This window comes from Dendronephthya gigantea, unplaced genomic scaffold, assembly GCF_004324835.1.
Source record: "Dendronephthya gigantea isolate DGI-Jeju-01 unplaced genomic scaffold, DenGig_1.0 000198F, whole genome shotgun sequence".
Lineage (NCBI taxonomy): Eukaryota > Metazoa > Cnidaria > Anthozoa > Malacalcyonacea > Nephtheidae > Dendronephthya > Dendronephthya gigantea.
The window spans coordinates 90408-115324 of NW_021163208.1; the positions used below are offsets into that span (position 1 = coordinate 90408).

The 24917-nt window shown below is 35.7% G+C and overlaps 1 protein-coding gene across 4 annotated transcripts; it reads right to left on the reverse strand.

The window, feature by feature from the left end:
* Nucleotides 1–8726: 8726 nt before the first annotated feature.
* LOC114539288 lies at nucleotides 8727–24112 on the reverse strand. 4 transcript variants are annotated; one of them, XM_028559914.1, is made up of 3 exons: nucleotides 23765–24112; nucleotides 21111–21228; nucleotides 8727–10103 (listed from the first exon to the last, which is right to left on the reverse strand). In XM_028559914.1, exons 1-3 carry the CDS (start codon nucleotides 24020–24022, stop codon nucleotides 9196–9198), a joined length of 1284 nt encoding a protein of 427 aa, XP_028415715.1. In that variant the 5' UTR covers nucleotides 24023–24112; the 3' UTR covers nucleotides 8727–9195. The 4 variants fall into 4 exon arrangements, with proteins under 4 accessions (XP_028415715.1, XP_028415714.1, XP_028415716.1 ...); XM_028559913.1 differs by lacking the exons at nucleotides 21111–21228; nucleotides 23765–24112 and adding exons at nucleotides 10819–10936; nucleotides 14564–15098; XM_028559916.1 differs by lacking the exon at nucleotides 8727–10103 and adding an exon at nucleotides 18303–19685.
* Nucleotides 24113–24917: the final 805 nt, after the last annotated feature.

Consider the following 24917-nt stretch of genomic DNA (forward strand, 5'->3'; position numbering starts at 1 on the left):
ACATGCATAGAACCGTTAGAACCGTAGAACCATAGGAACATGCATAGAACCGTTAGAACCATAGGAACATGCATAGAACCGTTAGAACCATAGAACCATGCATAGAACCGTTAGAACCGTAGAACCATAGGAACATGCATAGAACCGTTAGAACCGTAGAACCATAGGAACATGCATAGAACCGTTAGAACCATAGGAACATGCATAGAACCGTTAGAACCATAGAACCATGCATAGAACCGTTAGAACCGTAGAACCATAGGAACATGCATAGAACCGTTAGAACCGTAGAACCATAGGATCATGCATAGAACCGTTAGAACCATAGCAACATGCATAGAACCGTTAGAACCATAGGAACATGCATAGAACCGTTAGAACAATAGGACAATGCATAGAACCGTTAGAACCATAGGAACATGCATAGAACCGTTAGAACCGTAGGAACATGCATAGAACCGTTAGAACCATAGGAACATGCATACAACCGTTAGAACCATAGGAACATGCATAGAGCCGTAGAACCATAGGAACATGAATAGAACCGTTAGAACCATAGAACCATGCATAGAACCGTTAGAACCGTAGAACCATAGGAACATGCATAGAACCGTTAGAACCGTAGAACCATAGGAACATGCATAGAACCGTTAGAACCATAGGAACATGCATAGAACCGTTAGAACCATAGAACCATGCATAGAACCGTTAGAACCGTAGAACCATAGGAACATGCATAGAACCGTTAGAACCGTAGAACCATAGGAACATGCATAGAACCGTTAGAACCATAGGAACATGCATAGAACCGTTAGAACCATAGAACCATGCATAGAACCGTTAGAACCGTAGAACCATAGGAACATGCATAGAACCGTTAGAACCGTAGAACCATAGGATCATGCATAGAACCGTTAGAACCATAGGAACATGCATAGAACCGTTAGAACCATAGGAACATGCATAGAACCGTTAGAACAATAGCACAATGCATAGAACCGTTAGAACCATAGGAACATGCATAGAACCGTTACAACCGTAGGAACATGCATAGAACCGTTAGAACCATAGGAACATGCATAGAACCGTTAAAACCATAGGAACATGCATAGAGCCGAGATGATTCCTGTACAAAAGAGTTGGCATCGGAGATTTTGGTGACAATAAATGCGACAAGTTCATGTAAGTCATCTGGAGCCTGATCGTTTTGATATATTTATTATTTTTATATAGTCGCTGTCCTTACCAGACGTCACGAAAACAAAGAAGGAACGCCGACATTGTATTCATGACGTACAATTATTTAATCAATGCAACGGTATTTGGCTCAAGTCTTCGATTTGACTGCTTTTAAAGCCGATTTCCCCCCTAAGAAAATTCACTCTCGCAAAAATTAAGAAGCGGTTTTAAATACTTACCGCGAGATGCTTGGCATATATTTTCGAATCCATAAGCCTGCATGGGTTCTGTGGAACGTAAGAGGTCAGTATTTTCGTATAACTACCCTCCCTCCCCTTATCAAGGATCTCGATCAAGGTTAGCGTAATATGATAATATGCGTAGTAACATTCAGTCGATTGGTGATTATCAGTATTCAAAAAATTGTCTGACTGACTATGGCTTTGGACATCGTAATAAGTAAGCGACTTCCAGAGAAGCTATTTTGAGAAGAAATCATCCCCAATAAGCGTATTGACATTTAATTCTCATGTAAATACGACGTGAAAACTAGCAGTCTAGCATCACATGCAAAACTTAACTATATAGTCTTCCTGTGAAGCTCATTTTAACAGCCGTGAATAAACAATATTTAGCATTTACCACACAACGCACATTGCATGCCATTCATATGAAAGTGTCGTGCTTTCGCATTTCATCTATGACTTTTGATTACTGATTATTCCCTTTTACTGAAATTCATTGTCATGCTGTAAGTTTGGAAGTTATCGCACTGTACTCATTCTGGCTCATTCGAGATCAAATCTCACATTGATCTCTAGAGCATTTATGAATTAAGTCTCGATCTGTACAGTATAGTGCCAAACTAAGACATGATTCAACTAGCTGCTAACAATCGGTGTTTAATTTGCGCACTAGTGACCTCAGACAAGCGAGAACTAGGCTTAAGTTTAACATCAAGTTGGACATTTGTAACCAATTTTAGAATAAAGAAATTTATCATCATATTTTGTAATTAATTAACATTTTCTCCTCTGCTTATTTTCAGGATTGCCTGATTATCTTATGCGGTTGCTACGGTACTTTTTATACATTCCTTGTTCCCAGGAAGTTTTTCGTATCATATTACTTTTAACCTTATAATATATATAAATATCTTTAAGCATGCAGTTTAGTTTAAAATAATGTCTTACTCTAAATACAGTTTATTAACTTGAAGTCGTCTCGACCTGACACTTGGTGGTGTTTTCTTGTCTTGTTGGTCACCCTTGTTTTTGTTTGTTGGAGTGTGTAGTGCCTACTCAACTGTTGCAATAACATCATCGCCTTTATTCATGATCTTCATAATCAACAAAGGTCACCTGAAAATATAAATTAAATGCATAAGAGGATCTGGCATTTGCAATTTTCCAATTTAAGATGTGCACAAGCATCTATGCTAAATTAAAACCAATTTATGAATTAAGATTTATTTTTGGTAAAAGAATTTAGTTGGTATTGCACACAAATGATTCGAAAAGCACTGCAATACAACTTACACAACATCATAAGCTCTCCTGTGTTCACCTCCAAAAAATTAATCTTAAAATCGCCTTCACAATAAACATCATTTAAACTTGAAATAGAGAAGGAAATGTAAACACTAAACACTAAACAGTGGTTTGTATTTCGTGCGCATGGGTTTCACATCTCGCGACATTCTGATTGGTTAAAAACGTATGACGTATCAGATCACTGACCTGTATATACAAGTCTGTATGGCAGATATTCAAACACAACCCACGACAAAAGTAAACCACAATGATCTATAAATTTTCTTAAAATGTTTGGAGTTTTTAATACTGATCGAAGCTGAAACGCAGGCCATAGATAATAGAGGAATTTAAAGCAAAAAGTTAAATTTAAATGCGATGGAACAGCGTGAAATTTTCTGTGACTTGTGTAATTCCTCGTAAGGCTGACGCTTTTATCAACGCACTAAAATACTATAAGTGATAAAAAAGGCCAATCAAGCATATTGTATATGCAGTTAATAATTTAAAGATGAGTCAAGGTGTGCTGTCAAACCCACCAAGGTGTGTTTTCAGTGAAAAGGTGTGTTACTTTACACACCTTAATGAGCAAAAGGAAAGGTGTGCAAAAGGAGGTGTTTTCGCTAACACACAAAGGTGTGTTGCCTTACACACCAGGTGTGTTTTCTAAAAGCGCGTAGAAAGGTGTGCACAAATTACACACCATTGCGTGCAATTGAGCACACCTTGGTGTGTAGTAAAACACACCTTAGTGTGTAATTCTACACACCTTTTTTTTGTCTGCGTAAATATCGAAAAGGTCTATCCAGCTTTAGTTTTGTCGAGGATGTATGGTTTCTGATTGGTCGATTTTTATACTCCGATCACCTGAAATTCAAATTCGTTCTTTCAGATGTCACTGGTACACCTGTTGAACTTAGGTTAAAAGGATCATGGAGTTCTAATGGTTCTGGTCGCGTCGAAATATCTTATCGTGGACGATGGGGAACAATCTGCGATGATGGATGGGGTATGAAAGATGCTCGGGTTGCATGTCGTCAACTTGGTTATGAAGGTGTTATTAAGGCTTCTTCTAGTGGAAAAATTCCTCCCCGTTCTGGACCAGTATGGTTAACACAAGTTTCTTGTACCGGAGAAGAAAGAAATATAGCAAATTGTTCTCATGGAGGTTGGGGAAAAGTTCGTTCTTGCTCTCATCTTGGAGACGCTGGAGTTCAATGTATTTGGAAAAAATTTAAAATTGATATATTATAGATATTATATATACATATATATACATATATATATATTCTATATATGTATATATATATATATATATATATATATATATATATATATATATATATATATATATATTCTATATATATATATATGCATATATTCTATATATGTATACATAGAATATATATATATATATATATATATATATATATATATATATATATATATATATATATATATATATATATATATATATATATATATATTCTATGTATACATATAATTTATTTAAAGATCGAGTAGTGAACAATCATTGTAATTCAAATATACTTCCTCCAAATCTCTTACCAATTCCACGCGCGCTTTGTCTGTTTTCATTCTCAGAAAAAGAAAAGTCACGTGGGGAACGGGAGAGAGCAGCTAAATGGCCTATATTTATATCTATACCAGCAGTCATCATCACTGGAATTATCATTGCCTGTGTCGTGATATTTTATCGTCGTCGAAGGTTAAGAAGAAGAAGGAATATTGAACCTGATTACAAATCTCAACATACAATTAAAAATCCAGTTTACAGTGAGTCAGATCAAGTCGGTCTCACACAAAACCATTGGATTTACGAGTCAGGAGAAGCTGCGGATAACGTGGTTACGTCAGAGTGATTGGTAAAAATTAGCGCAAGCCACTCTTTGCTAATGTTGTCTTAAAAAATGTAGTGAAATGCGAATTGTTTTTGTTTTGATATATAAGAGCTGACGTTATATATTTTTTGATAATTAACGATTTGACAGCGACACCGTGGATTTCGCTATAAGAGCGAAGTAGCCTACTAGTAGCCTAGTATTGTTGTGATGAACACATACTTTAGACCGATTACTAATTTATATATTCTATTTCTAGTGATTTACATTTGATTGACATTTAATTACGTAGGCCTAAAATTGCGGCATCCTATATCTGCACGGACATGATTAGAATTAAGGCAATTGATACAAGTTAAACTGCTAACCTGAGGATCTAAACCGGACTGTAGAAAAAGTAGACGTTAATGCTAACCTGTAACTGTATTTGTTTATGTGAATCAACACGAGAATATTGGCACAGAAGTAAGTTAATTATAAAGTTAATCGTAGTATATCAATTCCGTTAATCAAACCATAATATCTTGTTCATATATTAATATTTAGATCGAATTGTGTTTGCGCACAATATTATTTGTGACAATAAATACGATATACCAATACCCAGTCGTGCTGCGTAGTAATAAGAGCGTATTGTCGATTCGACGAACCAAGTATAGTGAATAACCAATTATGGAACGCAGAATGAGTGGGAGCTTGCAGTAATTGCTTAAGAAATAGAAAACATTTTCCGTGTTTCTTTACAGTTATAGAAACAGGCGTGGGAGAACGGAAAACAATCACTGGGAATATCGAGTTCTCCCAAAATCCGCCAAGTGTTTTATAACTGTATATCAGTAAACGCAGGAAAAAAAATTTATGTCTTTTGTAATATAACTCAAACAAAGATTTCCCACGAATATTATAATTCTCATTACATTACTTTGCTTGTCAAGTTTGGCGGGAAAACTCCCGTGTTTCGACACAGTTGTAGAAACACGCTTCTCACCAATCAGCACGCCCGTACTATAAATGTTACATTATAAATAATAATAATAATAATAATGATAATAATACTTTATCAAATTAACTTTATTACTCTTAAGGTGGTCTTACACAAAACAAAACTTTTTTCACATTCTTCAACAAAGTGAAGGTTTTATGATGTTAATCTGTTGTATACTACAAATTATCACTAAAAACATAACTTAAGTCAAAGTTGTTGCCATGGTAACAAAGATATCCGCCTATCGACAGAGTAAATGTGGGTATATTTCAAAACACAATTTTTTAAAAACTATTGACTATAAAAGCTTCAAAAAACTTTCATTATGTTACCAAGATGAATATCTAAGAGGTGAACTAGAATTATTTGGCTACTGCAAAAGGTGTGGCTACAATATTAATTAATCCGTTTGCATGAAAGTATCAAGTTACACAACAGGCGATTGCCGCAAGAGAATGTGACTAGAGAATGATAAGAACTAGTAGTTGTGAAAGTTTCAACCCAATAGCATAATTACCTTATTAGATATTGTGTTTTAAGTAAGGCAAAATGAACAGAAATTGGAAACTGAGAAAAACAGGATTTTAGATTTACTGTCATAGTTGACAAGATTTAAATTGGTGTCATCGACATAAATTGTATCTTAAATTTCTCACAATCCTCCTGGTTTCTACAAAGTTCCCTCCTCTTGTTTCTGCTTATCACTTTTCTTCCTCTTCAAGCCACACAACACCTTTCTTTTTTTCTTGTTCTCTTCTTTTGACTTAAAGTCCGCTTTTGCAACCTGCTCTTTGTTTATCTTTCTCATGAGCTCATGTGATTCACCTTACACTTACCAACATGCTTTGCTTTCTTGGTAGCTTTCTTTCCCACATCAATTCCCTTTCTATTCTCTCACTGACAACCATGACACACTTTACTCAAAACTGCGACATCAAGGCACTTCCCACTCTCCATTGACAGCATTGTCACACACCCATTCAGGGAAGAATGGCCCCGTTTTTACCATGTACCATGACAAGAAACAACACACTGGTTGATTTCCTTTGACTGATCATTCCTTAATTCATTGGCAGCATCATTCATTGTTTTCACAGTCACTGTCTTTGCTGCTTTTGCTATTGCAACGTTACAGTAGGCTGAGGGGGAGGTGGCATGTTCATTAGGGTACAAAATCGTTTGGCCGCTGTTTGGCCTTTACCAAGACTACGCATCGCATACACAAATCTTCTATTCGCATCAAAAGCGTATTCCTGCATCTTAGAAGTGTAAAATGTGTACACCCACCCAAAATTTTGACATTGCACTCTGAGATGGGATTCACATCCTTTCCTTTCATGTTTGCTGTCTTCGAGAACAAGAGTTGAGTTGCCACATTGTTTACAACACATCTCAGTCACAAATGTGAATAATAACTTCATGTCAATGAAGCTGTAGCCCGAAACATTAACAGTTTTTTCTTTACTCCCATCTAAAATATTGTGGCCGTCGATCTTTCTCGCCGAAGCAGACCTATGGAGATCATTGCTTGAAGTAGACGCTTCTGAGTGCATGAGGCCATTTGCATTATCGACACACGCTTTCTTCGCTGGTTTAGCACCGTATAAATTTTCCGTAAACTTTCGATTTTTCTTTCATTTTAAATCTTTAGGCTTTTCAAACACAAATTGCGAAGAAATAAAAAACCACCAAAATATCAGTAAAATTGAGCAATAATTTCTGTGACAAAAATTTACATAATTATATGCCGATTTTGAGCGTTGGTAAAAATATAAATAAATTATTCGGCGTTAAATATGATTTCGAATCCATAAGCCTGCATGGGTTCTGTATAACATAAGAGATCAGTATCGTCGTATACCTATATAGACTCCTCCCCCCCAAGCATCGAGCCTGTATCTGTAGGGATAGCTCATTCAGCTGGATTGGTCAAGATATATTAAATATATCCAACAATGTTTTTCTCTTTAATTTAGTCAAGACATTTAAACGACATTGATATTTCGATATAGAGTATTATCATCTTCGACGAAGGACACAATATTGTAAGGGGATATTCGTTATTTATATCTCCTTTCAAAAGATCATCACACAGAAATTTTCTGTGGTTCTTTTGAGTATTGAAGACATGTTGCATGCTTGTAGCAAGCAACCTTGCTGACCTTTCTCCAGTCGATTATCAAAGTCCATTTGAGTTTGATGGCGCTATGTTCTTGGATCGCTCTTCTACATACCGGGTGGCGCAAAAAAGTTAACCTGTTTGATTGAGTATAATTTCAAGACTAAAAGGTCTGTTACACTGAAATAGCTTTCTTTAGATTCGTGAATGTCTAACTTAAAATTTGAGGGGCTCAATGAATCCCACATATGTAAGTGTCACCGTTGTATAAACCTTTCTTATAGTGACGTGAAACAAGGAAAATCTGATGTTACACGAAATTTGATAGGCTCCACCAAACTATCCAGCCAATCAAACTTCGTGTAACAACATTTGGCTAAAATACAATAGACACGTGACGAGAGAGGAACCATTTTTTGCATAAACATAGACAATAACATATCAGTCTCCAAACCATGTATATTCTATTAACTGTGGCGCGACAGACCTTTTCATATATAGCGTATCCGATAAAAAAACAGTCTCTTCAAACTCTGGTCATTTATTTAGCTACAAGGACGCCGGAAGATCGATAATTGGGGGGGACATATATTCATATATTAAAGTTCACAGACGGTAAAAACAATCGATTTTATAAACCAATAATGCAGAACTCCAATATATGAATATATGCTCCCCCCCCCCCCAATTATCGATGTTGCGGCGTGCCTGACAAGCCATGAAATGCTCGAGGTGATGAGGGAAGATAATTGGAACCTTTGACAGGTTGACTTGAATTCAATCGCTTTTCCGAACGTATTGAAATATCTCTTTCCGAATTCAAACTGAAATCATGTGAGGTACGGTTGCCCTATTCATGCGTAGTGGGATTGATCACTTACGTCAGATGCAACAGTGTTCGCATTATTTTCAGCCTCACTCTCAACAGGGATTGCTCCCACGGGGGAAGTACTGGGTTACGTTTCCTTCAGAACTTGTTTCCAAAGATAGATCACGACTACGCCGTAGAGATTTTTCGTAATATATTATATAAAATACATTCTGTAGTAAGATAACAATTAAGTTTGAATAGGAATGATTAGCTTGGATTAAGTTTGTCAATCGACTAAGACTATGTAATCGCTCGTTACCTGAGAGAAATTGCGGCCAAGAAAGTGCCAAAAATCTAATTTTAAATGTCATTAATTTGAAATTAGCCGTTTGCTGTTCGCAGTTTGTCATATTGGTTAAGCTAAAGGTCTCTAATGACTCAATTGGATATAATAAGTAAAGTAAGCCAGGCTGTCTGAAACAAGAACGTACAGTGATTAATATATTAGATCGTAAATTCTGTTTTCGGCGATCACAGACAAGGAGAACTATTGTCTCTTGGTTCTGAGGATAAAGTCGAACAGAAAACCAAGGTTAATTTAGGCCGATGTAAGCGTGCCAATATTTCAATTAAAACTAACCTAATTTAGAGTTATGCTCACATGCACAGCGTGCCCTGCGAACACCAACACAAGCATGCAGATATTCTTAGATGGTTCCAGGTATGAAAAAATCTCCATTCCTAACAGTACGGCCAAGATATTGTAGAACATCATTAATCTGCTGTTTCTCCCATTCACCATACCAGACGTCATCTTTGTTCTCTACATCTCGCTTTGATGCCATTTCAGTGCCTGACTGACTGTTCGATTTAAACACGCTTGTAATCGAACTAAGCATCCTCGCCTCCACACTAGAAGACTCGTTTTCTTCCAGATAGCCGAGTTTTCTTGCAACTATTAAAGCAAGTTCCTCTTTTCTGATTGATAAATCTTCGTATCGTAATATCGCATGAAAAAAATGGTCAGGGTATGTGTGTATCATAGTTATAGCTTTCTCAATATTGCGCCACCAAATGTAGGTGAAACACCAGTAGAAGCCATGTCTAAATGGAACATTTTCATTTTCTGGGTTATTCCCCATGTTTGGATAAAAACAATTGTTTACACGTGGGTGGCAATACTTAAATTTATACCAAAGATATGTAGAATCAACTCTAAGGGTAGAGATAAGCCAGTATAGATTGTAGTTTCCTTCTACACTGACACGGGCATACGATTCACCAAAGCTAAAACAGTTCCGATACAAGTAGATGTTTTTGGCACTTGGCATGGCTTTCTGCAGCAGCTCCGCTGCGTGCGTCGTCTCGGATCTGAGCTTGTAGCAGATACATATTTTATCTGGAGCGCGAAATAAAAAATAATTGTTGAGTAGAAGAATTGCGACACGGGTGATTGTGATGAACGTCGCTTTCTTCGTACGTGCCTTAGGATAGCAACCAACCATTCTTTCGTCAAAATGACGTGCTAAGATAGCAAACACATCAGGCTCAGATATCGACTGAACTCTTGGGAGTTGATCGAGCACTTTGCAGAGCAGAGTTGAGCCACATCGACCTACAGCGAGAGAATGAATGATATATGATAATCATATTAACCAAAGCAGCCTACTCACAGTGAGTAGGGCCCTGGGAAGACAACTGGAGATCTCGAGGAAAAAAGCCTCTGAACACAGCAGAGATCAATCACTTACTCACTTAATTGACCCATCACATGTATGCTACTAGATGGCCATTCATTTCATGGCTTTCTTAATGGTTTTTTCCTTCTTTATCACCCCTAAGCAAAACTGTCGGCTATTATCTTTTTGAGCTTATATACGATGATTGCTGAGCTGATATACGATGATTATCTCGAGCAATCAGATTGCAGAACAGCTTATATAATTATATATATATATATATATTATAAATAATATTATATATTATTTAATATATATATATATATATACAGTAGGTAGCTATATTCGAGTGTAGTATAGCTAGGTCCCTTCACTGGCCTCATATATATGCATGTTTCACTCGGTTTAGCCATTTCAGCATGAGTTGGATATGGTGTTAAATTTACTGTACTTTGATATTCTGGTTTTAAGACATGGAACCTTTTCAAATCAATAAATTTCCATACTAAAAAATCTGCAGCTTCGTAACTACCTGCGACTTCGCTGCGCTACTATTCTTTTGTAATTTGTAATTATGCATTACAACAGGTTACATGCATGTAAAGAACTAAAATAAGCCAGTTAATAAAAACATATTAGCAATACTTCTACCTGTATTGTATAGGAAACTTGTCTTCACATTAGACATGTTCAATGCAATAACTTCTTCCACTTTTGAAAGTTCATGGAAAGGAATGCAGAGTAGTTGTACTGCATATAGTCTTTGGGCCTGTGAATTGTAATAATATACGAAAGGAAATTTACAGCTGAATAAAAGAGAGAGAAAGAGTGTGTAGAAAACAAAACAAATTTGTGCATTTTCAACCCTAATTCGGGTAAAAGCGAACTATAACTTGACTTACTATACAAGTGTATTTGTGCTCAAGTGCAGTTTACAATCAAACCTGGGGCCGGTTGTATAAAACTATTTTAATACACTTTGCAAGCCAGAAGTGAGTAGCCAATCTTATTTTAATGAATAGAGAAATTTGATTGTCTGTTGACTTCGCAGATGGGTACCTTGAGTTTAACTTGAATGCCATGAAGTTTATATATGCATGGATAGTCTGGATATATTCTAGATATTATCTATACACTTCTTGTCTGTGAGTGGACAAGAAAATAACGTACAGAATGATCCTTCACTGCATAGTCCTGTACCGGTAGTAAAACATTCCAGCTGATTTTTTAAATATATATAGCCTCGTGGACTAAGCCTGACCTGACAATATGTATTTGAGCATCAGTAAAATGCGAGTAGATATGGATTTTATGTTCGGGTGGCAAAAATAATATCTCACGAGTGAGCGCAGCGAACGAGTGAAATATTGTTTCTGACACCAGAACATAATAAATCCATATATTCGAGCGAACCGTGTATATCCTGTTTAGTATATGGACTAAATTGCGAGTGACAAAAATACACATGTATAAAGACGACGTACAACACAGAGCCGCGAAAGACCATTATAAAAGAAAACCACTATTATAATTTAAATATAATTTAATTAAATTATAACCTAAACATTAAAGTAGAATACTGTTAAGTGTTTTCGTTTGTATTTCCAACGTTAATTCCGTTTTATATACGAACCAAAGACTACTTGCATTTTCACAACAACGAAATGGGAAATTTTTGAAACCTGTTATGTCACGACATGGCGGAAAATACGCACTTTATCCCGGATGTAGTGGCGTATGAGTTCTACGAGTGTTTTTAGTTTTAGTTCTCAGTAAAATACCCCCATCTATATAAGAATAATATATATATATATATATATATATATATATAATATAATATATATATAATAATATATATATATATATATATATATATATATGTTATTTACCAGATTGGACGTCCGTATAGCCTATAGGGAAATATTTCCCAACGTCTTTGAATTTTTGAGACCGAGGGAAATATTTCCCAATTTTTGAGACCGAGGGAAATATTTCATTGTTGGGTTGAGTCAGTGGGCAGAGACACAATTTTTTCGGCAATGTCTATTATAAATAACTATTTACAAATTACCAGTTAAAGACAGCAATGTTAACAATCACAAGCTACTATATCTACTGTGTTGTCTGTTAAGACAGAAATAATATACTAATAATGAATGTTTATGAGTGCAATGGTAAGAATATTTTCATAAGGTGAAACATATGGATGTAATGAAAGATTGAATAGAATATTCCATCTTTCATCGAATGAAAATATTATTACCATTGCAGGAATGAAAACATTCATTATTTGTTTTATATGACACCAAAAGAGATCAACTTAATTAATTATTTCTTTATTGAATAAACATATTGCAAATGATGCATGATATAACCACAATTAGAACTTAGTGATATTTAGTAAAGCAATCATTTTATTTAATGGCATATTGTGATAAAAAAACAACCGTTTAAAAGACATTATATTAATAAGGTGCTGCCTGGTATTGCAAGTGTGACCTATGATATATGCTACCCAGGGTATCGATATATACAGCCCTGGGTGGCATACTTAAGTACTGTATGTTATTTTATACAGCTAGCTAGCTGTTAAAAGTATTAATGGATATGCAACAAAAAAAAGTAAACTAAACTCGAAATAATAACTTTTAATAAGGTTCCAACTAAGTTCACAAATAACTCAGTTTCAAAAGCAGATTCCATGCTCAAAGATTCCATGCTCAAAGTTACAGCATATTAGAATGTAGAAAGTGTGATAATCAAATATCAAATTGCCTATATTGTCTGAAGTTCGATCAGCAAAACAGATGTAAAATTAAGTATAATTGACGTCAACCTTAGCATCATTTCAAATAACAAATTCACTATTGTTACTGTACCGATTATTAATTAGGAAAACATATTAATTAATATTGATCTAATTGTTTTAAATATACATTCTGGTGTATTATAGATCTATAATCTGTAACTTCTTAGCCAAGTTTTATCTTCTCAGTTTTGTTGTGGTACATTACATATAATAGGCAGACCAGATTTTGACTGGTGCATGTGGCACTTACAAGTGTGTGTTGTGCTTACTTTGCCTAATTCCTAAACAACTAAGTCGACAAATTAAAATTATGTGCAACACACATGCGAGTATCACATATGTGCCAGTTAAATTTGTCAAAGTCTGGGCTGCCCATGCATGGTTTATTATAATGAATAAATTAAATTTGAAAAAATTATATATTTGATTCATTGATGTTAACATTAATTTGCCTTATAATCATGACAGGTATAACTATATGCCACTGGTTCTTTATTTTTTCAATTAAATCATTTATCTTTGACAGCAATTTTTCTTATGGATAAGAACTTCTCATTGTAATATATTTGCACAAAGTTGCATAATTTTTGCATAAAGTTGAACTATTTGGGTACGAGGCCAATGGTGGATTACGTTAAAGATCTGTTAGAGCATCAATTTTAGAGTATAGAAATGCCCCATAAAAAATAGTGTCTATTCTTGTTCTGTGAAAGTCCCATGAAATTCATGGAGGTACATTATCTATAAGATTATATAACATTCACTAGCTGTTAAGAATTGGGTTGCCCAGGTGTTCTATAATTGCTGCAGTAAAAAATTAACAGGCTGCTATCAATCCAGCCCAGGAAGTGTCATGGCATGTGCATGAAGTGTGCAATTTGGGAAAATGTGAAGACACAAAAATAATCTCTAGTTACACTTCTGATAATATCTATTCTGCATAGGTGTTGACGTGAATTATTCTAAATGTTGGCCTATGTCCACTGTAAGATCTACATCATGGAATGCTGTCAATAATATATATGCGTATAATTTATATAATATCTCATATTTAGTTCTGCCCAGGAAAATAAATGCTGCCCAGGACATCCAGTTATGCTTATTCGTTTTACGAAGGCAAGAAATTGCCACAGAGCTGCCATCAATCCAGGAAGTGTTGTGCATGTGCATGAAGTGTGCAATTTGAGAATATTTGAGGACACAAAAATTAAAAAAATAATCTCCAGTTATACTTCTGATAATATGTATTCTGCGTGAATTATTCTAAATGTTAACCTATGTCCACTGTAGGATCTACAGGGTGTCCCAAAAAAAAGTCCCCGCTATTGAAATGAAGCTTTTGTTGGAATTTGAATGCATGATCAATGCAGTAGTGTGTAAATAGCATAGTTATTAGGTTGAGGCATTTAAATAAAGCGTCTTGCTTTCAATTGGGTTTATCATAATGTTAAGGCAATCAGATTCTAACAAAGGCTTGATTTCAATAGAGGGGACATCATGGAATGCTGTCAATAATATATGTGTATATATAATATTTCATATTTAGTTCTGTGTATATGAAGTTGCGATATTTGTTTGCGTACTTACCGCGTACAAAAATGGCTTGTTCTTGATATCAACTCCTTCTTCGGTCTTTACAAGTATTAGTAACTCCAAGTCTAGGTCCACTGTCAACACGGAGTAATCCACTCCAAACTTACTCATGAATTCTGCAATGTCTTTGATGTCCAACTTTTCACCTTTGTAGTCAAAATCATTGAGCATTGGGTGCAGAATTGAAACTAACTTATTTCTTGCATCTCTGAATATCTTTTTACATTGCACGTTAACTAACCAGGACGACATGACTTTGCTAGCAACTCAACGGAATTCACTGGAATACAAACAGCCGAAAAAAGCAACTTCAATTTCAAAGTAAAATTTACAATATGTCTTCGTCAGTCGCACAGAGAAGATATGGACGTCACAGAGCTCGACTCTTCCGATTAAAGAACATTGGCAACGAAAATTTTTATTTGCCAAATCTGTTGAAATCATCTAGGAAATACTTAATTTAATGTTTTTGTGTGTCTATCGTATTTGGTTCTTGAGAAAATTTCCAAAAATGTTCATCGGTGGTCCGCCATTTTGAAAATCTCGAGCCTTATGCTAATTTATGCTAGCATACTTTGTGACGTCATTTGATGGGTTCGGGAAATATGATTATATAAACTATTGTTGTATTCTCATATGGCAACTTGAAAAACTTGGTAAAATAGAGTATAGAGGGGGAACAGGATCAAATACCTATGCAAAATTAATGCATCAACTTTGCGGGGACATGTTTTTCAAAATATTTGGAAGAGAACATTGAATATGAACTATGTACACACATATTTACACATGTAGTGCACGTCGATACACAACACGACGTTACGGTGACAACACAACACAACTAATAACCAATCTCCCAAAGTTTAGAATTCAACTTATATTTAGATTTATACTAAAGCTAAGGCGCGCATATTTTCCCCTGCTAACAATTTTACTATATTTTAGCATAAACAAGACGCCTTTTCTGGCGTTAACTCCGGCGTGCCGCGCACGTGCTAGTCTTCAATAAAAGGCTCTGAACATAAACAATACTATGGAATGCCATAGCTGTCTTACGTGGTATATATTCATCATATGCGGTGGTTTTGTCTCTATATGCTGTCTTTTGACATTATATGCGGTGCATTTTTACTCCGGCGTCAGCGACGGAGTTGAAAATTCGCCCCGGTTTTGTTTTGTTTGTTTTTTTTTTGTTTTTTTTTTTTATTTTTCGTCGTCGCAAGTGTGTAATGGCGCGAAATATACTAGTATTTAAAATGTGTATGTGACTGTATTTATCTACGTCCCAGTCTTATCTCCCAAGAGTTGTGGTGCACAGCTTTGGCTAATTTTCCAATGCGCGATTCGATTCGCTCGCATGATACGGCAATTCCTCCAAGATGAACAAATAAACCGTTCTTTTCATGCTGTTCGATTAAGTTTAGATTGAATTGGGGTAAGAATATATTTAATACGTGTAGATTCCGGTCCTATTTTAATAATGTCGCTGCTATTTCGCCGTTTAACAAGATGATGTGGTCGTGTATGGGCGCGTTGACACGTGGCGTAGTTTGCACAGGATCGAAGATTTAATACAACTATATAAGCGCGAATTCCAAAGGCAAAGTGTAAGACGAAACGAATGTATCATGCGGTTTATTTACATTTTTGAACAATTGAACTTCTATACTGCGATGTGCTTCTGAATTTCGCGATCGAACATTTAGGTTCGCAAGGCATCTAAATGCGAATATGTATGCGAAACAATACGCGAACTGTATTGTTTATGTTCAGAAGCTCTATATTGAAGACTGGCACGTGCGCCGGAGTTAACGCCAGAACGGCGTCTTGTTCTTTATATGCTGTCCTTTTGACATTATACGCGGTGCATTTCTCTTTTAATATATGCCGTGCAATTGACATTATACGCGGTGCATTTCTCTTTATATGCCGTGCAATTGACATTATATGCGGTGCATTTTATACAGTTCATATTCATTTAGATGCCTTGCAAACCTTAATGTTGTTCGATCGCGAAATTCAGAAGCTCATTGTACTTTAAAAAGTATTTGGAATTCCTGCTTATATATTAAATCTTCAATCCTGTGCAAATTAACTGCGACGTGTCAACGCAACCATAAGTGATCATATCTTGTTAAACGGCGAAATAGCAGCGATAATATTAAAATAGGACCAGAATCTACATGTATTTTAAAAATATATTCTTTCCCCAATTAAATCTAAACTTAATCGAACAGCATCAAACGCACAGTTTAGTGCTTTTTCATAGCAGCAATAACATTCTACAGCCCTTATGTTAATAATGCGCAATGTCCACATTTACACCAAGTAAGTTTTTCAAGCTGAATTGGTCAAGATATATTAAATATATCCAACAATGTTTTTCTCTTTAATTTAGTCAAGACATTTAAACGACATTGATATTTCGATATAGAGTATTATCATCTTCGACGAAAGACACAACATTGTGGGGGGATATTCTTTATTTTTATCTCCTTTCAAAAGATCATCACACAGAAATTTTCTGTGGTTCTTTTGAGTATTGAAGACATGTTGCATGCTTGATATTTCGATATAGAGTATTATCATCTTCGACGAAAGACACAACATTGTGAGGGGATATTCTTTATTTTTATCTCCTTTCAAAAGATCATCACACAGAAATTTTCTGTGGTTCTTTTGAGTATTGAAGACATGTTGCATGCTTGTAGCAAGCAACCTTTGCAGACCTTTCCCCAGTCGATTATCAAAGTCCATTTGAGTTTGATGGCGTTATGTTCTTGGATCGCTCTTCTACATATCGGGTGGCGCAAAAAAGTTAACCTGTTTTATTGAGTATAATTTCAAGACTAAAAGGTCTGTTACACTGAAATAGCTTTCTTTAGATTCGTGAATGTCTAACTTAAAATTTGAGGGGCTCAATGAATCCCACATATGTAAGTGTCATCGTTGTATAAACCTTTCTTATAGTGACGTCAAACGCAGAAAATCTGATGTTACACGAAATTTGATAGGCTCCACAAAACTATCGAGCCAATCAAACTTCGTGTAACAACATTTGGCTAAAATACAATAGACACGTGACGAGAGAGGAACCATTTTTTGCATAAACGTAGACAATAACATATTAGTCTCCAAACCATGTATATTCTATTAACTGTGGCGCGACAGACCTTTTCATATATAGCGTACTCGATAAAAAAGTCTCTTCAAACTCTGGTCATTTATTTAGCTAAAAGGACGCCGGAAGATCGATAATTGGGGGGGAGGCATATATTCATATATTAAAGTTCACAGACCGTAAAAACAATCGATTTTAGAAGAAACCAATAATGCAGAAGTCCAATATATGAATATATGCCCCCCCCCAATTACCGATGTTGCGGCGTGCCTGTCAAGCCATGAAATGCTCGAGGTGATGAGGGAAGATAATTGGAACCTTTGACAGGTTGACTTGAATTCAATCGCTTTTCCGAACGTATTGAAATATCTCTTTCCGAATTCAAACTGAAATCATGTGAGGTACGGTTGCCCTATTCATGCGTAGTGGGATTGATCACTTACGTCATGCAGATACAACAGTGTTCGCATTATTTTCAGCCTCACTCTATAAACAGGGATTGCTCCCGCGGGGGAAGTACTGGGTTACGTTTCCTTCAGAATTTGTTTCCAAAGATAGATCACGACTACGCCGTAGAGATTTTTCGTAATATATTATATAAAATACATTCTGTAGAAAGATAACGATAAGTTTGAATAGGAATGATTAGCTTGGAATAAATTTGTCAATCGACTAAGACTATGTAATCGCTCGTTACCTGAGAGAAGTTGTGGCCGAGAAGGTGCCAAAAATCTAATTTTAAATGTCATTAATTTGAAATTAGCCGTTTGCTGTTCGCGGTTTGTCATATTGGTTAAGCTAAAGGTCTCTAATGACTCAATTGGATATAATAAGTAAAGTAAGCCAGGCTGTCTGAAACAAGAACGTACAGTGATTAATATATTAGATCGTAAATTCTGTTTTCGGCGATCACAGACAAGGAAAACTATTGTCTCTTGGTTCTGAGGATAAAGTCGAAAAGAAAATCAAGGTTAATTTAGCCCGATGTAAGCGTGCCAATATTTCAATTAAAACTAACCTAATTTAGAGTTATGCTCACATGCACGGCGTGCCCAGCGAACACCAACACAAGCATGCAGATATTTTTAGATGGTTCCAGGTATAAAAAAATCTCCATTCCTAACAGTACGGCCAAGATATTGTAGAACATCATTAATCTGCTGTTTCTCCCATTCACCATACCAGACGTCATCTTTGTTCTCTACATCTCGCTTTGATGCCACTTCAGTACCTGACTGACTGTTCGATTTAAACACGCTTGTAATCGAACTAAGCATCCTCGACTCCACACTAGAAGACTCGTTTTCTTCCAGATAGCCGAGTTTTCTTGCAACTATTAAAGCAAGTTCCTCTTTTCTGATTGATAAATCTTCGTATCGTAATATCGCATGAAAAAAATGGTCAGGGTATGTTTGTGTCATAGTTATAGCTTTCTCGATATTGCGCCACCAAATGTAGGTGAAACACCAGTAGAAGCCATGTCTAAATGGAACATTTTCATTTTCTGGGTTATTCCCCATGTTTTGATAAAAACAATTGTTTACACGTAGTTGGCAATACTTAAATTTATACCAAAGATATGTAGAATCAGCTCTAAGGGTAGAGATAAGCCAGTATAGGTTGTAGTTTCCTTCTACACTGACACGGGCATATGATTCACCAAAGCTAAAACAGTTCCGATACAAGTAGATGTTTTTGGCACTTGGCATGGCTTTCTGCAGCAGCTCCGCTGCGTGCGTGGTCTCGGATCTGAGCTTGTAGCAGATACATATTTTATCTCGAGCGCGAAATAAAAAATAATTGTTGAGTATAGAAGAATTGCAACACGGGTGATTGTGATGAACGTCGCCTTCTTCGTACGTGCCTTAGGATAGCAACCAACCATTCTTTCGTCAAAATGACGTGCTAAGATAGCAAACACATCAGGCTCAGATATCGACTGAACTCTTGGGAGTTGATCGAGCACTTTGCAGAGTAAAGTTGAGCCACATCGACCTACAGCGAGAGAATGAATGATATATGATAATCATAATTACCAAAGCAGCCTACTCACAGTGAGTAGGGCCCTGGGATGACAACTGGAGATCTCGAGGAAAAAAGCCTCGGAACACAGCAGAGATCAATCACTTACTTAATTGACCCATCACATGTATGCTACTAGATGGCCATTCATCTAGTACATATTACTCTTAACCCTTCATGGCTTTCTTAATGGTTTTTTCCTTCTTTATCATGCACCCCTAAGCAAAACTATCGGGTATTTTCTTTTTGAGCTGATATACGATGATTATCTCGAGCAATCAGATTGCAGAACAGCTTATATATACAGTAGGTAGCTATATTCGAGTACAGGGTGTTCCAAAAAAAACGCAACCACTTAAATATGCAAGAATATTAATATAGGTCGGGTTTGCACCATAGTTCAGCTAAAACGACTTTTAGCATTGTAAATGAAGGATTAAGAGCCATTTTCAATTCCCAGAGGCGCTTATCCATTGCGCTTTACAGGGTGTCTAAAAAAAAACGCAACCACTTAATATTCTAAAATTCATATTGTTTATAAGCTCAATAGATTTTATGCCCCTTGGATTTTAAAATGGCTTCTAATCGTACAGTTTAACTGCTAATAGTCAAATCAGCTAAACTAATAATGGTGCAGCTAACAACCGAACAACGAGTTTTTATTGTCAACCTTATAAAATAAGTTGTAAGTAAAATTTTACTCGTTAAATACTTTCAATTCAGCTCGTTGGTTTACGCACCTGACTTTGTTTACCGACGATTGTGCCGCTAGAATATGATTACAAGCTTTCTCGCATTCCAGGGGCCAAACGTCTTTTGTGTTGTAGAACAAAGAGGATATTCATGAATATTAGGTGGTTGCGTTTTTTTTGATACACCCTGTAGAGCTGTATCAATGTTCTGCATATTTAAGTGGTTGCTTTTTTTTGGGACACCCTGTAAAGTAGCTAGGTCCCCAGTGGCGTAGTTAGCCTGACGATTTAGTCATGCTATGCAATTGCAAATTTCATGTTATTATCATTATTCATTTCTTTAGAAATTCACTGTTTTCACAGTCAATGAACACTAAAATCTTAGCATAGCATGACTAAATTGTCGGGCTGGCTACGCCACTGTAGCTCCCTTCACTGGCCTCATATGCATGTTTCACTCGGTTGAGCCCTTTCAGCAAGAGTTGGATATGGTGTTAAATTTACTGTACTTTGATATTCTGGTTTTAAGACAGAACCTTTTCAAATCAATAAATTTCCATACTAAAAAATCTGCAACTTCGTAACTATCTGCGACTTCGCTGCGCTACTATTCTTTTGTAATTTGTAATTATGCATTACAACAGGTTACATGTAAAGAACTAAAATAAGCCAGTTAATAAAAACATATTAGCAATACTTCTTCTACCTGTATTGTATAGGAAACTTGTCTTCACATTAGACATGTTCAATGCAATAACTTCTTCCACTTTTGAAAGTTCGTGGAAAGGAATGCAGAGTAGTTGTACTGCATATAGTCTTTGGGCCTGTGAATTATAATAATATACGAAAGGAAATTTACAGCTGAATAAAAGAGAGAGAAAGAGTGTGTAGAAAACAAAACAAATTTGCATGTGTATTTTCAACCCTAATTTGTGTAAAAGCGAACTACAGGGTGAGTCAGAAAAAAGTCCCCTCTATTGAAATCAAGCCTTTGTTAGAATCTGATTGCCTTAATATTATGATAAACCCAATTGAAAGCAAGACGCTTTATTTGAATGCCTCAACCTAATAACTATGCTATTTACACACTACTGCGTTGATCACGCATTCAAATCAACAAAGGCTTCATTTCAATAGGGGGGACTTTTTTTTGACTCACCCTGTATAACTCCACTCACTATACAAGTGTATTTGTGCTCAAGTGCAGTTTACAATCAAACCTGGGGCCGGTTGTATAAGACTATTTTAATACACTTTGCAAGCCGGAAGTGAGTATAGCCAATCTTATTTTAATGAATAGAGAAATTTGATTGTCTGTTGACTTCGCAGATGGGTACCTTGAGTTTAACTTGAATGCCATGAGCTTTATATATGGATAGTCTGGATATATTCTAGATATTATCTATACACTTCTTGTCTGTGAGTGGACAATAAAATAACGTACAGAATGATCCTTCACTGCATAGTCCTGTACCGGTAGTAAAACATTCCAGCTGATTTTTTAGGCAATGCTTAAATATATATAGCCTCGTGGACTATGCCTGACCGACAATATGTAGCCCCGTTTACACTACAATCAATTTATCGGCACGGCACGGCTAAAATGGGTACCCGTGTCCAATTTCACTAGTGATCAGGCTACCAAAACAAAGGCCGGGCGCGGATGAAATGGGCACGGGTACCCATTTTAGCCGTGCCGTGCCAATAAATCGAGTGTAGTGTAAAATACCCCCATCTATATAATAGAATAATATATATATATATTATATTATTATATATATATGTTATTTACCAGATTGGACGTCCGTATAGCCTATAGGGAAATATTTCCCAACGTTTTTGAATTTTTGAGACCGAGGGAAATATTTCCCAATTTTTGAGACCGAGGGAAATATTTCATTGTTGGGTTGAGTCAGTGGGCAGAGACACAATTTTTTCGGCAATGTCTATTATAAATAACTATTTACAAATTACCAGTTAAAGACAGCAATGTTAACAATCACAAGCTACTATATCTACTGTGTTGTCTGTTAAGACAGAAATAATATACTAATAATGAATGTTTATGAGTGCAATGGTAAGAATATTTTCATAAGGTGAAACATATGGATGTAATGAAAGATTGAATGGAATATTCCATCTTTCATCGAATGAGAATATTCTTACCATTGCAGGAATGAAAACACTTACTTTGCCTAATTCGTAAACAACTAAGTAGACAAATTATGTGCAACACACGTGCGAGTATCACATGTGCCAGTTGAATTTGTCAAAGTCTGGGCTGCCCATGCATATGGTTTATTATAATGAATAAATTAAATTTGAAAAAATTATATATTTGATTCATTGATGTTAACATTAATTTGCCTTATAATCATGACAGGTATTATTATTCAACTATATGCAACTGGTTCTTCATTTTTTCAATTAAATTATTTATCTATGACAGCAATTTTTCTTACATGGATAAAAACTTCTAATTGTAATATTTGCACAAAGTTGCATAATTTTTTCATAAAGTTGAACTATTTGGGTATGAGGCCAATGGTGCTTTATGTTAAAGATCTGTTAGATCGAGCGTCAATTTTAGAGCATAGAAATTCCCTATAAAAAATAGTGTTTATTCTTGTTCTGTGAAAGTCCCATGCAATTCATGGATAAGTAACATACAACAAGGTACATTATCTATAAGATTATATAATTAACATTCACTAGCTGTTAAGAATTGGGTTGCCCAGGTGTTCTAGCTATAATTGCTGCAGTAAAAAATTCACAGGCTGCTATCAATCCAGCCCAGGAAGTGTCATGGCATGTGCATGAAGTGTGTAATTTGGGAAAATGTGAGGACATGCACAAAAATAATCTCTAGTTACACGTCTGATAATATCTATTCTGCATAGGTGTTGAGGTGAATTATTCTAAATGTTGGCCTATGTCCACTGTAATTAAGATCTACATCATGGAATGCTGTCAATAACATATGTGTATAATTTATATGATATTTCATATTCAGTCCTGCCCAGGAAAATAAATGCTGCCCAGGACATCCAGTTATGCTTATTCGTTTTATGAAGGCAAGAAATTGCCACAGAGCTGCCATCGATCAATCCAGGAAGTGTCGTGCATGTGCATGCATGAAGTGTGCAATTTGGGAATATTTGAGGACACAAAAATTAAAATAATAATCTCTAGTTATACTTCTGATAATATGTATTCTGCGTGAATTATTCTAAATGTTAACCTATGTCCACTGTGGGATCTACATCATGGAATGCTGTCAATAATATAATTGTGTGTATATATAATATTTCATATTTAGTTCTGTCTATATGAAGTTGCGATATTTGTTTGCGTACTTACCGCGTACAAAAATGGCTTGTTCTTGATATCAACTCCTTCTTCGGTCTTTACAAGTATTAGTAACTCCAAGTCTAGGTCCACTGTCAACACGGAGTAATCCACTCCAAACTTACTCATGAATTCTGCAATGTCTTTGATGTCCAACTTTTCACCTTTGTAGTCAAAATCATTGAGCATTGGGTGCAGAATTGAAACTAACTTATTTCTTGCATCTCTGAATATCTTTTTACATTGCACGTTAACTAACCAGGACGACATGAGTTTGCTAGCAATTCAACGGAATGCACTGGAATACAAACAGCCGAAAAAAGCAACTTCAATTTCAAAGAAAATTTACAATATGTCTTCGTCAGTCGCACAGAGGAGATATGGACAGAGGTCGCTGGTTTCCCAGAATTTGCCAAATAAACGTCATTCTTACGTCATATCCACGCGCCACGCAACCACCGGATATACAGGGTGTCCCAAAAAAATGTCCCCTCTATTGAAATCAAGCCTTTGTTAGAATCTGATTGCCTTAATATTATAATAAACCCAATTGAAAGCAAGACGCTTTGTTTGAATGCCTCAACCTAATAACTATGCTATTTACACACTACTGCGTTGATCATGCATTCAAATTCCAACAAAAGCTTCATTTCAATAGCGGGGACTTTTTTTTGGGACACCCTGTATACGGATTTCGTAAAATTTGATAAAAACTCCCCGAAAAATTTTTTTAGGGAGTTAAATAACTTATTTTGTTAGTGCTTACAGCCGGCTCAGACATTCTTGATTTTAGTAGAATGCATTTTATGGACCTATTTTGGAAATGCGGATTAAAACGGCTCTTTGCTAGGAAAAAGCGTAGAGCCTAGCGTGACAATGCAGGAATATTTGTTTTATTCTGCAATTAATACAACTTTTTTCCATCTATAGTCACTTGGAATTAAATAAACTTAAACTTGTAATGTTAAACAATGTCTACCAAATGTATTTTGCGATGAAATTTTAGCTTTTAAGATATCCGTTTCGTACAAATATTGTTGTCAAAATTGCACATCGCAGTAAACCTGTTCCGTTTAAAAGAGAATTTGTTTCCAATCCGATCGGCAACTCCAGTTGTAATTCGTAAAACAGTTCACCTGGTTGAATTTAAGATTAATTCCATTAT

Coding starts and splice junctions, on each gene's coding strand:
- LOC114539288 (XM_028559914.1), bottom strand. CDS start 24,022: ATGTCGTCCTGGTTAGTTAACGTGCAATGTAAAAAGATATTCAGAGAT. Junction 21,229..23,764: donor ACAAGCCATTTTTGTACGCG/GTAAGTACGCAA, acceptor TATAATTCACAG/GCCCAAAGACTATATGCAGT. Junction 10,104..21,110: donor AAGTTTCCTATACAATACAG/GTAGAAGAAGTA, acceptor CTCTCGCTGTAG/GTCGATGTGGCTCAACTCTG.